Below are 16,669 nucleotides of genomic sequence, written 5' to 3' on the forward strand. Positions count from 1 at the left end.
GAGAAACGTCCACACTGTTTTCTATAAGGGCAGTACTAATCTGTATTCTTAACAGTGTATAAGACTTTCCTTTTCTCTTATATATGGACTGAGATGATATCTCACTGTGGTTTTGATTTGCATTTTCCTGATGATAAATGATGTTGAGCATGTTTTCATATACCTGTTGGCTATCTGTATTATTTTGAGAAATGTTTATGCAGATCCTTTGCCCACTTTTTAATGGGATTATTATTATTTTTTTGCTGTTGAGTTGAGTTCCTTCTATATTCTGGATATCAGTCTCTTGTTGGATGAATAGTTTGCAAATATCTTCTCCCATTCTGCAGGTTGTCTTTTCATTCTGTTGATGTTTCCTTTGGTGTGCAGAAGCCTTTCAGTTTAATACATTCCCATTTGCTTATTTTTGTTTTTTTGGCCTGTGCTTTCAAGGTCTTAGCCATAAAATCCTTGTCCAGACCAATGTCCTGAAGCATTTCCCCAGTGTTTTCTTCCAGTAGTTTTACAGTTTTAGGTCTTATAATTAAGTTTTTAATACATCTTCAGTTGATTTTTGTATATGCTGAGAGAGAGAGAGAAAGGTCTTGTTTTATTCTTCTGCTTATGGATAGCTGGTTTTCCCAGCACCATTTATTGTAAAGACTGTCCTTTCCCAATGTATTTTCTTGGTGGTTTGTTGGAGGTCAGTTGGCTGTAAATGTGTGGGTTTATTTCTGGGTTCTCCAGTCTGTTCTATTGGTTTATGTATCTCTTTTTATGTCAGTACCATGCTGTTTTGGTTACCATAGCTTTGTAGTATATTTTGAAGTCAGGTAGTGTGATGCCTCCAGCTTTGTTCTTTTTGCTCAGGATTGCTTTGGCTATTCAGGTTCTTTTGTGGTTTTATACAATTTTTAGGATTTTTTTTTCTATTTTTGTGAAGAATGTCACTGGTATTTTGATAGTGATCACAGTGAATATATAGATTTCTTTGGGTAGTATGGTTATTTTAATAATATTAATTATTCCAATCCATGAGCATGGGATGCCTTTCCATGTTTTTATGTCCTCTTCAATTTTTTAAATCAATGTTTTGTAGCTTTCTTTGTAGTAAAATATATTTTTTATTAGTGCTTAACCCTAGACTGATGTTTTCTTTTGGGTTAGTGTTTCCCAGTGAGGCTTCATGCATATATTTCTGCAGGTCTTCCCAGGAAAAATGACATTTAAAAAGATAATTTTTGGAAAAGAGATGCAGATATGTGGACCTGATGCTGGAACTTCCAGTGCAATGGTGGGACAGACTTTTTTTTTTTTCCAGTGGCTTCTTTTCTGGTCTCTCTCTCTCTCTCTCTTTAGACAGAGTCTCGCTCTGTTGCCCAGGCTGGAGTGCAGTGGTGTGATCTTGGCTCACTGCAACCTCCATCTCTCAGGTTCAAGTGATTCTCCTGCCTCAGCCTCCCAAGTAGCTGGGATTGCAGGCACTCACCACCATGGCCCAGCTAGTTTTTGTATTTTTAGTAGAGGTGAGATTCCACCATGTTGGCCAGGCTGATCTCGAACTCCTGGACTCAGGTGATCTGCCTGCCTTGGCCTTCCAAAGTGCTGGGATTACGGGCATGAGCCACCGCACCCGGCCTGGACTTTCTTTTAAAAGTGGCTAGAGGGCTCAAGTGGCTCAAGCCTGTAATCCCAGCACTTTGGGAGGCCGAGGTGGGGGGTGTGTGGATCACCTGAGGTCAGGAGTTCGAGACCAGCCTAACAAACATGGTGAAACCCCGTCTCTACTAAAAATACAAAAACTAGCCAGTCATGGTGGCAGGCACCTGTAATTCCAGCTACTCGGGAGGCTGAGACAGAATAATTGCTTGAACCCGGGAGGTGGAGGTTGCAGTGAGCCAAGACTGTGCCATTGAACTATAGCCTGGGCAACAAGACTGAAACTCCATCTCAAAAAAAAAAAAAAAAAAGGCTAGAGTACTAGCCAGGGGGAAGCAAGCACATTTGAAAAATACAGTGTGTATGCTTTAGGATAGGGAGGAATGGAGAGAGAGGAGGACATGGACAGGGATGGAAAGATGTGGGTTCTCGCATTGATTTTTGGCGTGAGCTTGAAAAAGTTTTGTACTTAAAAAAAAATTCCTGTTTTACTACCAAAATAAGTGCTTCCTGTGGAGAGTGAGGATCCTCTGTTACTGAGGTTTGTATTTTCAGGCCCTAGCATATAAATCTGCTACATACGAGATATTCAACTAGTTTTGAAGGAATGAAGGTGAACATGGCAGTTTCCTCATATGTAAAAGCAGGATTTGGACAAAATGATCTGCAAAATGGGTCTTTTACTACTCTAGTATTTACGAGTAACCGATGTTATTCCTTATGAAGTCTCAACTCCTGGTTTGAGCCATGTCTGAAGAGGTGGCCTAACTCCAATACCCACTGAACAGTTTGGCGTCAGTGGGACCCTGTTTGTACAGACGTCTGTGTCTTCCAGCTGTTTAGGACATAAGCACTACTGCTATGGAAGAAAGGAAACCTAATTTCCCATGCCTTGTCCGTTTTCTGGAAAGGGCATGGCGTGGTGTGGGCACCACACTTGCCCCAGCCTTCTGGCGAAAAAACACCACGACCTTCCCCGCTCCCCGAAAAGAGCTTTTCTCCAGTTGGGTCTAGATGCGCCCTTCCCAACCAGGGCGGATGGCCAAAGACTCCGCTCCCTTGCAGGGTAGGCTTGGAAAGGCACGGGGCTCGCCTTCCTGGGCAGCGGAGCAGGTGACGCGCGGAGGGCAGGCAGCGCGCTGGGTTAGTTACCTGGCGCTGGGCGGGGCAGGCGGGAGGCGGGGGCGGGGCCGCGGTGAGATATCAGGCTGTGATTGGGCCGCTCCGCGCCTGTCTCCATGTGCCGCGCAGCTGAGGCACAACATTCAAGCCCGGGGGCGGGGCCGGCGCGCGCCGGGAGGAAGCGGCCGCGCGGCAGCTGCGGGGCGTGGGGGTGGCGGCGGCGTCGGCTGAGGCCGAGGAGCCGGTGGCTGTGGCGGACGCAGCGGCACCCCAGCTAGGGACAGGGCTCCGCCGCGCCCCCTTGCTGGTCCCATGGAGGCGGCAGCGGCGGCGGCGGCGGGTGGGGGCTGTGGCTCCGGGCCGCCACCGCTGCTGCTGAGCGAGGGCGAGCAGCAGTGCTACTCCGAGCTCTTCGCGCGCTGTGCCGGCGCCGCGGGCGGGGGCCCCGGGTCTGGGCCTCCCGAGGCCGCCAGAGTCGCCCCCGGCACGGCCACTGCAGCCGCCGGCCCAGTGGCTGACCTGTTTCGGGCGTCGCAGCTGCCAGCCGAGACGCTGCACCAGGTGGGTCCCTCCGCCTCTTGTCCCTGCGGGTCTGTGGGGCAGTGTCTGCGGGGGCGGAGGTTGCGAGTGGGGCGACAGGGCTGCCCCCAGGGACCCGGAGGCCTCGGCCAGTTGTCAGAGAACTCTGCAGCCGGGGATAGCGGCGACGCCCTTGTACCCGGGGGACACCAGCCTCCTCCGCAGCTCAGCTCCTCGCCCAGTCAGTGCTGGGTGCGCGCTCCCCATCTTCCTTCCCTGAGACTGTCTGACATTCCCTCCCCTCCCCCGGCCATTTCTGGGGTTCTGCAGCCGCCCAGACCCAAAGTTTGCCCTGTTCTGGAAGTGGTGTTTGTTTTGGCTGCTGCCTGGTTTAACCTCTGCTCGCTGCTCCTGCCCCTCCCTCTCCTGAGTGGGCTGTCAGGGTGCCTTGCTGGGATTTGAACCTGAGGGGTGTGTGTGTCTGTAGGGTTGGAGGCCCAGGGCTGAATGTTGTCCTCTGTATGTAGTTGTGATATATACGTATCTACAATATGTAATTGCCCATAACATATTTCTAAATATTAATATTAAATCAAAAACCTTAATGACAAGTTGCAGAACAGGGACACGGGACTGCAAGAGGACGTTTGTCAAGTCAAAACCAAATTTCCCATTTGAGGCTAGAGGTGGACTTCAGAAGTCCACCATGGGAAACAGCTGTAGTTTCCCATCTATCATTACTTGGACTTGAAATAGAATTGAAAGGTAAGGGGTGTCATAGCTACCACCTTTTGACTGTTCTATACTTGGAAAAGGACTAGGGGATGATACATACCAGACGCTGTGTTTGTTTTGTGCTTTCCTTGGAGCTTGGAGAAAGACTAATTGATAAGCCTTTGTCTGTCATTTCATGTCACCAGCACTTCATGGTGATAAGATTGTTAATATCAGGTTCAAAACGTCAAATGAAGCTTTCCTTAAAAGCAATAGTATGAATGTTATTAACACCAATGGAATATTTAGAGTGGTGAGTGGTATTTTAAAATCTAGTTTCAAAGGAGAACTGAGGGTTTTATGGTTCACTTGCAATGTCATTGTGTTCATACGTATTTTTAAAGAAATTACTTAAGACTGCGTTTTATATTGCTAGAGTGTTTGTACTGCCCTGTGTTTGTGAGCGTAACTTTAAACACTTTGTAATCTTTCACCCTTTTGAATTTGGGATTTCTGAAAATATAATTAGTATTCACAGAACTTAGCATGGCTGTTTGTCCCTAAAAAAGTCCTTGATATACAGACAGTTCTGCCATTGCTGACGAGTAGTTGAGCTGGATCAGGTAAAGAGAAAATCAGTGTCTTAAAACACAAACCATGACTATTACTTGAGGCCCTCAGAATACTCCCGAGCATAACACATTTATTCAATGCTGTAACTGCTTCCCAGCTGAAAGAGGAATAATTGACTGAGGCTATGCAGCAAGTAAGTGACAGCTGGGTACCTATTAAGGCTTATTTTGTTGTCAGTAATGCATCGGATAAGAGGAGGTGGGCATAGTAAATCTGAATATGTTGGTCGATGCCTCCTTAGGAACTGGGAAGAAGGATTTCCTGATGTTAGAACCCATGCTTTCTTGAGGTACATATGGTTTTAAAAGGACCCAAGGCACAGTGCCTGTGCGTGAATGAGATTATATTTTTGATGTCCAGTTGAAATCTGCTTGCAAAAGACTGCTTCAGATACTGGCCAAAGGGGACATCCCTACAGTATTGCTTGGAGTAAATCTCTCAGAGCTTGAAGCTCCCTTATTCAGCCTAGCAAAGCAAAACACATCATCCCCCTTCAATCCAACAAAATTACCATAACTCATTATTCTTGGTACAGGTGAAAATGAACACTGAAGGCATCCCGGACATGTAATCCTAAGAGAGTCAAACAAAGTCAGCAACCAGCAGACCCCTAATTTTCACCCATCACTTTGGTGGTGGTGGTGGTGTGTGTATGCTCCATCCACTTTAATTTGTATTACCCCATCGGTGTATTAGCCATTCTTTAAAACAAACATAGATGTTTTTATCCTTTCCCTGTTAAACAGGAACCTGTAAGTTGAGATTTAAGTGCCCCGACAGGTATAACTGCTCAAATCTTGGAGGCACTAACCAGCCCTGGTATTTTCTATGGTAACAACCAGGTTTTCCTCTTAATAAGCGTACAATTAAGATTACCATAATAATGTTCCAGGAAGAATGAGAATCTTGCAGTCTTACCACAAGTAAATGGTCTATAAAAATATTTATTTATTATTTATTTATTTTTTGAGATGGAGTCTCATTCTTTTGCCCAGGCTGGAGTGCGGTGATGTGATCTCAGCTCACTGCAACCTCCGCCTCCCCGGTTCAAGCGATTCTTCTGCCTCAGCCTCCCGAGTAGCTGGGACTACAGGCGCATGCCACCACGCCTGGCTAATTTTTACATTTTTGGTAGAGACAGCCGTTTGCCGTGTTGGCCAGGCTAGTCTCGAACTCCTGACTTCAGGTGATCCATCCACCTTGACCTCCCAAAGTACTGTGATTACAGGCGTGAGCCATCGTGTCCGGCCTTAACATATTTTTTAATAGGCTATTTTTTTTTTTCAGAGCAGTTTTAGGTTCACAGCAAAATTTAGCAGAGTACCCATATATCCCCTGCCCTGACACACCAGTAGCTTTCCCCACTCTCAACATCCGGCACCAGAATAATAGAGTTTTTACAATCAGTGAACCTACATTGACACATCATTATTCCCCAAAGTCTATATATTAGGGCTCACTCTTGGTGTTGTACATTCTGTGGGTTTGGACAAATGTATAATGACATGGATCTACCATTGTAGTATCATACAGAATAGTTTCACTGCTCTAAAAATCTGTGCTCTATCGATTCATCCCTCCCTCTCCACTAACATGTGGCAATCACTGATTTTTTTTTTAACTGTCTCCATAGTTTTGCCTTTTTTTTTTTTTTTTTTTTGAGACAGAGTCTTGCTCTGTCGCCCAGGCTGGAGTGCAGTGGCGGATCTCAGCTCACTGCAAGCTCCGCCTCCTGGGTTCACGCCATTCTCCTGCCTCAGCCTCCCGAGTAGCTGGGACTACAGGCGCCCGCCACCTCGCCCGGCTAGTTTTTTGTATTTTTTTTTAGTAGAGACGGGGTTTCACCGTGTTAGCCAGGATGGTCTTGATCTTGTGACCTCGTGATCCGCCCGTCTCGGCCTCCCAAAGTGCTGGGATTACAGGCTTGAGCCACCGCGCCCGGCCAGTTTTGCTTTTTTAAGAATGTCATATAGTTGGAGTCATACAGTATGTAGACTTTTCACATTGGCTTCTTTCATGTAGTAATATGCACTTAAGATTCCTCCATGTCTTTTTATGGTTTGGTGGCTCATTTCTTTATAGTGCTGAATAATATTCCATTGTCTGGATGTACTACAGTTTCACCTACTGAAGGATATCTTGGTTGCTTCCAAGTCTGGGCAATTATGGATAGACCTGTTATAAACATCTGTATGTAGGCTTTTTTGTTACATGCAAGATATAAGCTTTTGACTCATTTGGGTAAATAGCAAGGGGGCATGATTGCTAGATTGTGTGGTAAGAGTATATTTAGTTTTATAAGAAACTGCCAGACTGCCTTCCAAAGTGGTTGTACCATTTTGCATTCCCATCAGCAATGAATTGGTCTCTTTACAGAGTATTTATTTTCCTTTGCTGACTTATTTTAACAGCAGGATTCCAGCATTAGGTGGAAAACATATGAGTTTCTGATGTGTGTCAGGTACTATCCTAGGTGCTGAGGTTATAATAGTGAATCCAACATAATCTCTGTCTTCATGGAGCTTATGTTCCCATGCAAATGTTTTTACACTTCAGAGTTTTTATTTGGTTGAGAAAAGACTTGAAATATAATATCCAAAAATAAAATGTCAGCCTGGTGCCGTGGCACACGCCTGTAGTCCCGGTGCTTTGGGAGGCCAAGGATGGGAGGATTGCTTGAGGCCAGGACTTTGAGATCAGCCTGGGTAACATAGTGAGACCCTGTCTCTACACAAAATAAAATAGCCGGGCACGGTAGCATGCGCTGGTAGTCCTAGCTACTCTGGAGGCTGAGGCAGGAGAATTGCTTGAGCCTGGGAGTTCAAGGTTATAGGGAGCTATGATCGCACCATTGCTCTCCAGCCTAGGCAACAGAGCAAAACCCTGTATCAAAATAAAGTAAAATAAGCCTGTCAAACCCAAACCAAATACGTTGTCAAACCGCGACCTGATTCTCACCACGCACTATGCCTTCTAGTGAAATGCTGGCCTTTGAATACCAACAAAATACTTCATAACCTGGGAAACCAACTACTCTAACATTTGTTGCTCTGTCTTGAAATACTAAACAAAACCATTACCTGTTCATAGACATATTTTCTTTTTCTAATTTAAAAGTGTTCCATTCTGCCATTTTCCACCTAGTGCTAGAATACTGCTCTTAAAACAAGTCAGCACAGGGAAATAAATACTCTATAAAGAGACCAAAAGACCTTTTAAAATAGGCTATGGCCAGGTCCAGTGGCTCACACCTGTAAATCTCAGCACTTTGGGAGTCTGAGGCTGGAGGATTGCTTTAGTCCAGGAGTTCAGTACTAGCCTGGGCAAGATGGCAAAACCCCGTCTACACACACACACCCCCTCTACCTACCTCTCTCTGGGGCATGCCTGTAGTCCCAGCTATTCTGGAGGCTGAGGTGGGAGGATCCCTTGAGCCCAGGAGTCTGAGGCTGCAATGAGCCATTATGACACTACAGCACCCCAGCCTGGGTGAGAGAGTCAGACCCTGTCTCATTAAATAAATAAATAAATAAAATATCTACCTTAGAGCAGCAAGTTTTGTATTTGATGTAATGAATTAACAGACCACTTTATAATATCTATCTTTTAGGATAGTGTCAGTCTCTTGGAATGCTGTGTATATTCGAAGTCATCATTAAAATTGGTTTTCGTTTAAAATATTTTTAACATATACACATCTTATTGGAGTTTTCTTTTAAAATTCAAAAATGAGAACATTATTTTTTCAAAGCCAAGTAACAGAAGAATATATAAAAAAGTCAATTTTGTGCGTATCTTTTTACATTTTTTTGTATGCTCATGTAAAACATACATGACTTATGTAATTATACACATATGCTCCAGATCTCATCTGTATTAATTTTTTTATTATACTTTAGTTCTGGGATACACTTGGAGAATGTGCAGTTTTGTTACATAGGTACACATGTGCCTTAGTGATTGCTTCACCCATCAACGCATCATCTACATTAGGTATTTCTCCTAATGCTATCCCTCCCCTAGCCCTGCACCCCCCAATAGGCCCTGGCGTGTGATGTTCCCCTCCCTGTGTCCATGTGTTCTCATTGTTCAACTCCCACTTATGAGTGAGAACATGCGGTGTTTGGTTTTCTGTTCCTGTGTTATTTTGCTGAGAATGATGGTTTCCAGCTTCATCCATGTTGGTTTTCATTTTTATGGTAGTTAATTCTTGGACATTAAGGGGAATAATTATAAAACACTATTGCTTCCATATCAAGGGAAATCAGTGAATGGTTAAAAAAAAAAACCTGATAAGTGTTGTCTGATTGTTTAAGCAGCTTTGATTGAGGTAAATAAGTAAAACAAAGCTGTGGGAAGTAGGAAATATTTTAAAAATCTGTGCGCATGCCCTCACCTTTGGGGAGAAGTCTTTTCTGAAGGCTGTCTTCTGATTTTTTGAAGCAACTGTTTAATCATTAAAGAAAATTATAGGTAAAAGACAAATTCTTGTGAACTTTCGCTCATTGCTAGATTATTAGCTAGAACTATTTTTAAAAAATGTAAATGAAACAACTTTATATTTTTACATCTTTAGATCGTATAATTTTATAACTATACTTTAGGGAAATAGAGGCCAGCATATTAAAACAGTAACTAGGGGCTGGGCACGGTGGCTCATGCCTGTAATTCTAGCACTTTGGGAGGCCGAGGTAGGCAGATCAACTGAGGTCAGGAGTTTGAAACCAGCCTGGCCAACATAGCGAAACCCCATCTCTACTAAAAATACAAAAATTAGTTGGGTGTGGTGGCGCATGCCTGTAATACCAGCTACTCAGGAGGCTGAGGCAGGAGAATTTTTTGAACCAGAGAGGCGAAGGTTGCAGTGAGCCGAGATCACGCCATTGCACTCCAGCCTGGGGGACAAGAGTGAAACTCCATCTCAAAAACAAACAAACAGACCAAAACAAACACACACACACATAACTAGGATTAACTCTATGCTGTTTTAGATTGACAGTGTTACTTTTTTCTAAAAGAGAATGAATGCCAGCAGATGTAGGAAGTACCAGAGCTAAACCATTGCCAGGTTAAAAGGAGTACCTCTGCATAATAGTTACTTGTTGACTCTTTTGTAATAAAATATTTCAGGCATGTAAAACTAGAGAGTTACCCAAGAAATAACTGTATATCCACCACTCCGTATAAGTAAAACAGCCCAGCTAGAGTGAAAGCTTCCTATGTCCCCTTCTCTGGTCCCATTCCCTTCCCTCCCTACCCTGGAGGTTACCAGAGTCCTGAACTTGGTGTGAATGACTTGAAGATTTCTTTCTACTTTTATTGTATGTATATGTGGATATATATATTTGTGTATATATAAATCACTAAAAAATATATTATTTTGGATGTCTTTTTAACTTAAGGAATATTGTATTCTGTGTAACCTTCTGCAACTTGCTTTTCCTCCCATTGTTATGTTTTTGGAATTCATCTTGTTGACACATGTAACTTCAGTTCATTTATGTTTCCTTTTAAAAAATCTTTACTACTTACGTTTATAATGACTCATTGTTACAGTGCAGTAGAGACCCTTATGCCAAAGGGAAGTAGGTGGCATGTTTCCTTATTTATATAGAATGTCACATGACTGGGGGACTGTTCGAAACGTGTATGAAAATTTGGAACACCTTCATAGATAGCAGAATGCACACTTACATTCTTGAGTGTGCTAGGGGATGTTTGAGCTAATTAATTAACTTTCATGGGCTTTCTTTTTTCTTCTTTTTTTTTTTTTCTTTTTCTTTTTTTTTGAGACAGGGTCTTGCTCTATCACCCAGACTGGAATGCAGCAATCTGATCATGACTCACTGTAGCCTCAACCTCCTGGGCTCAAGCAATCTTCCTGCCTCAGGTCCCGAGTAGCTGGGAATACAGGTGTGCAGCACCAAGCCTGGCTAATTTTCTTTTTAAAAATTTGTTGTGGAGATGGTGTCTCATTATATTGCCCAGCCTGGTATCAAACTCTTGGGCTCAAGTGATCTCCCGCCTCAGCCTCCCAGAGTGTTGAGATTACAGGTGTGAGCCACCACACCCTGCCATTTTTCATCTTTTTAAAAATGGAACATCTTAAATAAGCAAGTAGATAGAATAATGCATTAAACCCTGCTGCACTTGCCACTCAGGCTCAACAGCTGTCAATGTGTGGTTAATTCTATTCCATCTACATTTCTATCTTTGTTCCCTCTCCCCTTTGTCATCCTGAAGCAAGTCTCAAACATCATATGGTTCATAGGACTTATCTTTAAGGAAGAAACCAGGGTGGGAAGAAGGGAATGGAAACATGCAGGGGTTTAGGTTGGCCAGAAAAGGTACCTGTGGCCTATGGTCAAATGGCAAGACTGATAATGGTTCAATACTGTCAAGCCTTTGGCTGTCCTGGAGATAGACATGCTTGAGAACTGATTTAGAATAGTTGGGAAACCTGTAGGGAGATTGAAAAAGTAACCAACTGAAGACCAGGAATACAAGATAGATTTGAACATTGTTCTGGTTTCACACCCCTAAGTAGGGGCTGTCTATTTTAAGGGTGTAGATAATTGGTTTTGAGGAAATCTTGGGTTGTTTTGCTAATTATTTATAACTTTTTTTTTTTTTTTTTTTTTTGAGACGGAGTCTCGCTCTGTCACCCAGGCTGGAGTGCAGTGGCCGGATCTCAGCTCACTGCAAGCTCCGCCTCCCGGGTTCACGCCATTCTCCTGCCTCAGCCTCCCGCGTAGCTGGGACTATAGGCGCCTGCTACCTCGCCCGGCTAAGTTTTTGTATTTTTGGTAGAGACGGGGTTTCACTGTGTTACCCAGGATGGTCTCGATCTCCTGACCTCATGATCTGCCCGTCTCGGCCTCCCAAAGTGCTGGGATTACAGGCTTGAGCCACCGCGCCCGGCCTAACTTTTTTTTTTTTTTTTTTTGAGACAGAGTCTTACTCTGTCACCCAGGCTGGAGTACAGTGGCACAAGCTCGGCTCACTGCAACCTCTGTCTCCCAGATTCAAGCAATTCTCCCTGCCTCAGCCTCCCGAGTAGCTGGGACTACAGGCGCCCGCCACCATGCCTGGCTAATTTTTATATTTTTTAGTAGAGACGGGGTTTTGCTATGTTGGCTAGGCTGGTCTTGAACTCCTGACCTCAGGTGATCTGCCCACCGTGGCCTCCCAAAGTGCTGGGATTACAGGTGTGAGCCACCGCGCCTGGCCTATTTATAACTTTAAAAAGAGGGTTTGGTTCCTTTCCAGGGTTTTTCAAACTTTCTATTTGTTTTGTATAGGCAAGTTTCTCATGTTTTGTATTTATGGCATTCTATTATTCATACTTATCTATTGGTGGGCAACTAACCAACCTGGGGTGCTCAGGACTGAAGGATTTCCTGGGGCATGGAACTTCAGTCTTCAGACAGTCCTAGGCAAACTGGGATGGTCACCCCCTCTCTTGGTTGCTGCATTCATTATCTATTGCTCTTTAATGAATTACCACAAACTTAGCAGCTTAAAGCAGCACACAGTTATTATCTCCCAGTTTCTGTGGCTCGGGAGTCTGGACATGGCTCAGCTGGGTCCTCAGCTCAGAGTTTCATAAAGTCACAATCAAGGTGTCTGGAGCTTGGAGACCTCTGTGGAGGTCCAACACTTGGTTGCAGAATTCAGTTCCTTGTGATTTTAGAACTGAGGCTCTCAACTTTGAGGCCTCCTGCAGTTCCCTCCACATGGCTTTCTCCATAGTCAATTCACAACATGGCTGTTGGCTTCTTCAAGGCCAGCAGGAGAGTGTCTCTCTCCAGTCAGCTCAGACAAGTGGCATCCCATCACCTTTGTCATAGTCCATTAGTTAGAAGCAAGTCACAGGTTCTGTCTCCTCTCAAGGGGAGAGGATTATACAAAAGAACAGATACCAGGAGGTGAGAATTTTGCGGGGGACACCTTGGGATCTTTTCACCACACTTGCTTTCCAGGATTTGTCTGAAGTAGAAAATTATTCTGTTGAGCCTTTTTGTGGCCAGAATATACATATGTTTTGCTCAGCCACTAATTTAGAATTCCTTTATCTTTTTAAGAAACATTTTCATGCATAATTCATCCTAAGTAGAACTGGCAAATATGTAACTTCTTAGGTATTTTCAATTTTAGTCTTTAGGCAATTGTTTTTCCTCTTAACTAGTAGGAGGCAGGGGAAAAAAAAGTGGAAAAGCAGATGTGAATGCCCTGCCTGGCTACTCCTGCACGCAGTGCTCTAAAGCAGGCCTTCTCAGCCTGGGTCAGTTCAGGGGTCTGTGAATTTAGATGTGGAAAAGAACTACATCTTTTTTTTTTTTTTAACTAACTGCCCTTCCCCCAACTGAGATTGAGCACTTCCTTCTATTATGCATGTAAGCAAAAAACCACAGCAGTTTTTTTTTTTTTTTTTTTTTTTGAGACAGGGTCTTGCTCTGTCACCCAGGCTGTAGTGCAATTTCACAATCTTGGTTCACTGCAGCCTCTGCCTCCTGGGCCCAAATGATCCTCCCATCTCAGCCTCCCAAGTAGCTGGGACTACAGGTGCATGCCACCACACCCAGCTAATTTTTGTATTTTTTATAGAAATGGGGTTTTGCCATGTTGCCTAGGCAATAGGGTTCACTGTTTTCGGTCAAATGACAGCAGTGCTGCTGGCAAGTCCATGGTCAGGAGTGAGAGTCCCTCAGGCTGCTGTAGTCCCTCCTCCTCCAGTCTGTCCTGCAGGAAGCTCAGAGTGAATGGATGCTCAGCTGTTTCCTCTGAGACCTCACCAGGGACAGTTCCTATAGTCCCCGCTCTGAGCTCTGCTCCTGACCATTTTATCTGGCCCTCTCAGCTGTGCTTCACTGCAAAGGAGGAAGGACAAGCCCCTCTGGGGCCAGTGCCAGCTGCTTGTTTGGCCTGTTTTATTTACTACTGCTATCTCTACTTCAGAGACTTGGACTAGAACATAGACCTGAAGAAAAAAGTCATTTTAACAGACTTGAGAAACTCAGCCATCCTCATAATATCATTCAGAACCAGGAGAGGACATTATTAACACTAGGCTAGTAGGAAATGTTCACTTTGACTGAATTCATTTGTAACACTTTGCCACTGGTTTACAAGAAAAATACTTTGATTCCGTCTCCTGGAGGTAGGTAATTATATGTTTCACCTGTGTTAATTTTCCAGCTAATTAAAGTGAATCCCATAAATGCCAGCAATTAAGAATTGTTGTTTTTGGCCAAGTGCATGTCTCACGCCTGTAATTACAGCACTTTGGGAGGCTGAGGTAGGCCAATCACTTGAGGCCATGAGTTTGAGGCCAACCTGGGTAAAATAGGGAGACCTTGTCTCTGCAACAAATATAAAAATTAGCCGGGCTTGGTGGCATGTGCTTGTAGTCCCAGCTACTTGGTAGGCTGAGGCAGGAGAATTGCTTGAATCTGGGAGGTAGAAGTTGCAGTGAGCCAAGATTGTGCCACTGTACCCCAGTCTAGGCGACAGAGGCGAGAGTCTGTCTCAAAAAAAAAAAAAGAAAAAAGGTTGTTTCTTAAGTGCAGACCTTCTGAGATGTGTAATGCTTGCCCCATGCCTTCAAAAGAACATATTTAATACGGTAATCTCTTTGTCTCTCCCTTACTTCAGAGTCAGCCTTGTAAAAAACAGATGATGATACAGCAACAGTTTTTTGCCCTTGGAGGTGTTTGGTGTGCTCTGCTTTTTGAGTTTTTTTTTTTTTTTGGCTTTCTTTAAAATTATTTTAAAATGTTTTAACTCCTCTCCTTTGCATACTCTCTGGTACCCTTATAGTCCCAATACTGAGTAAAGCATGTAAAATTTAGCATGCGGATGTTCGAGTCTCTTTTATTCTTTGTTCTGGATCAAGATGTTTTAGTCTCAGCATGACTGACACTTTGGGGCTGTATCATTCTTTGTTGTGGAGGACTGTCCTGTGCATTGTAGGTTGTCAAGTAACATCCCTGGTCTCTACCCACAAGATGCCAGTAGCTATTGTTGTGATTGTGACAACAAAAAATGTTTCCAGACATTGTCAGATGTCTCCTGGGGGCACAATTTAGTTCTACATATATGATGATAACAACCATGGTAGCAACCGACATTTATTCACTGAATACCATGTATTTGGTTTTATCATATACTTTGTAAAATGTTTGTCATTTAATTCTCACAACTAAACCATAAGATAGTTATTGTATCATCCCCATTTTGAAGAAAGCAAAAGCTGAGGCACTGAGGTTCACTTACTTGCACAGGGTCACATAGATAAAAGTGACTTCTTGAAATACTTTTCATAATATATATGGGTTGAATCTCAGTCTTAATTGAGGAGACAGACTGAAAAAGGATGTAAAAACAGGAGTTTCCTGATGATATCTCAATTGAGAGGCTATTGCTTTCATAGCGATTCTGTGTAAATGCTGGAATTCTTGCTTAAACGAGGTGATTCCATGGGCATGTGTCTGAGTAAAGGACTTGGATCATTTCTAAGAAGCTTCTGTGGCATGGTGAAGCAGAACATAGACATTCTAGGGCCAAGGATAACTGATAAAACTTTGAAACCAAGGAAGCCATCGGAAATTGGGGTAAGGCTGTGTATCACTCAGGGGCCCACAGGAAATGGCATGCTTAAAGGGTTTTGGTGAAAACAGGAATGTTGAGGCATGAAGGAACTAGCAGCAGGAAGCTATTGCCATCCCTAGACCTAGAGGGGCAAAGGGAGGGAATGTCGTTGCTGGAGCTGTGAAAAGTACTCCCTCTACAGGAACAATAGTCATGAAAGAATACAGCCTTTGCTAGAACTATGGTCAGAGAGGGGCTAATGGGATGAGGGGATGGGGGAGAAGTAACCAATTTCTGTTTCCTGCCCTCTGATTTGCTGCAGTGCCTTTCATTGTTCTAGCCCAACTAGAAGCCAGAGGCAACAGAGCCTGGGTGTTGAAGCTTATCGAGATTAGCCTCTTGGGCTGAGTGGATGAAAAGGACTGAGAGTGGTTCTAGGGGGAAAATAGAGCAACAACCAGCACAGGCTATGAGCAGGAGTGGGAAACACTACCCTGGATCCTAGGGAGGATGGGCCATGGCCAGTGATAGGAGCAATGAAAGTCTTTTTGTGCCAGAAAGAGCCTGGGAATACAGACCTCCATGCAGAGAGGGTTGAATAGGAGTGACTGGTTAATCTGAGATTCTTCCTATTTCTCCAAGGAAGCCTTGAGGAATGTGGGGTTGTCTGTTTGCATTTGGATATGGAAGTATATGTGTGTGTGTATACTTTTATTTATTTTGAGACGGGATCTTGTTCTGTCACCCAGGCTGGAGCACAGTGGCACCATCACAGCTCACTGCAGCCTCTACCTCCTGGGCTTAAGTGGTCCTCCCACCCAGGCCCCCCCAGGTAGCTGGGACCACAGGCATGTACCACCATGCTCGGCTGATTTTTAAGTTTTTTGTAGAGACAGGGTCTCACTATATTCCCCTGGTTGGCCTCACTCCTAGGCTCAAGTGATCCTCCCACTTTGGCCTCCAGAAGTGCTAGGAATAGAGATGTGAGCCACTACACCCAGCCTGTATGTATGCTTTTTGGTCAGAGTGAGGCTTTCCACGAGTTGGAGTGTTTGTCCTTATTCATGACACTGGAAAACATACAACAATGGAGTGACCCTCTTACAGATTCTGCTAGGAGTAGCTACATATGGTGGGAAAGGTTGCTCTGGGAATGGAGATAAATTCAAGGCAGTAGAGAGTGTTTTATAATGTTTGGGGGTATGGCTAAGCATTGGTTTTGCTTTTTCCTTCCCAATAGGATACGATTTCTGTAGCAATTCTTCCTTACCCAAAAATAGCTATATGTGCTCCTGAAAAGTAAAAGCCTGGGACCAGATGGCTTCATGGCTGAATTCTACCAAACATTCAAAGAAGAGATAATACTAATCTTTCTTAAACTCTTCGAAAAAACAGAATTAGAGAGAATACTTCCAAACTCATTTTTTGAGGCCAGCATCACCCTGATTTCAAA

General features: G+C 43.9%; 1 protein-coding gene across 30 annotated transcripts in view; it reads left to right on the forward strand.

Moving 5' to 3' along the window:
* The first annotated feature begins 2,958 nt into the window (after window positions 1–2,958).
* Window positions 2,959–16,669, forward strand: part of REPS2 (RALBP1 associated Eps domain containing 2) — a 200,772-nt gene continuing 187,061 nt past the window's right edge. For all 30 annotated transcript variants that reach the window (XM_074029089.1, XM_015443485.4, XM_015443490.4 and 27 more), the window contains exon 1: window positions 2,959–3,321. Coding sequence is in view for 29 of the 30 variants with exons in the window: in XM_015443485.4 (XP_015298971.3) it covers window positions 3,073–3,321 (249 nt within the window). In the remaining variant the exon portion in view is untranslated. The remainder of the gene's footprint in view (window positions 3,322–16,669) is intronic.

Source organism: Macaca fascicularis, chromosome X (assembly GCF_037993035.2).
Source record: "Macaca fascicularis isolate 582-1 chromosome X, T2T-MFA8v1.1".
Taxonomy (NCBI): Eukaryota; Metazoa; Chordata; class Mammalia; order Primates; family Cercopithecidae; genus Macaca; species Macaca fascicularis.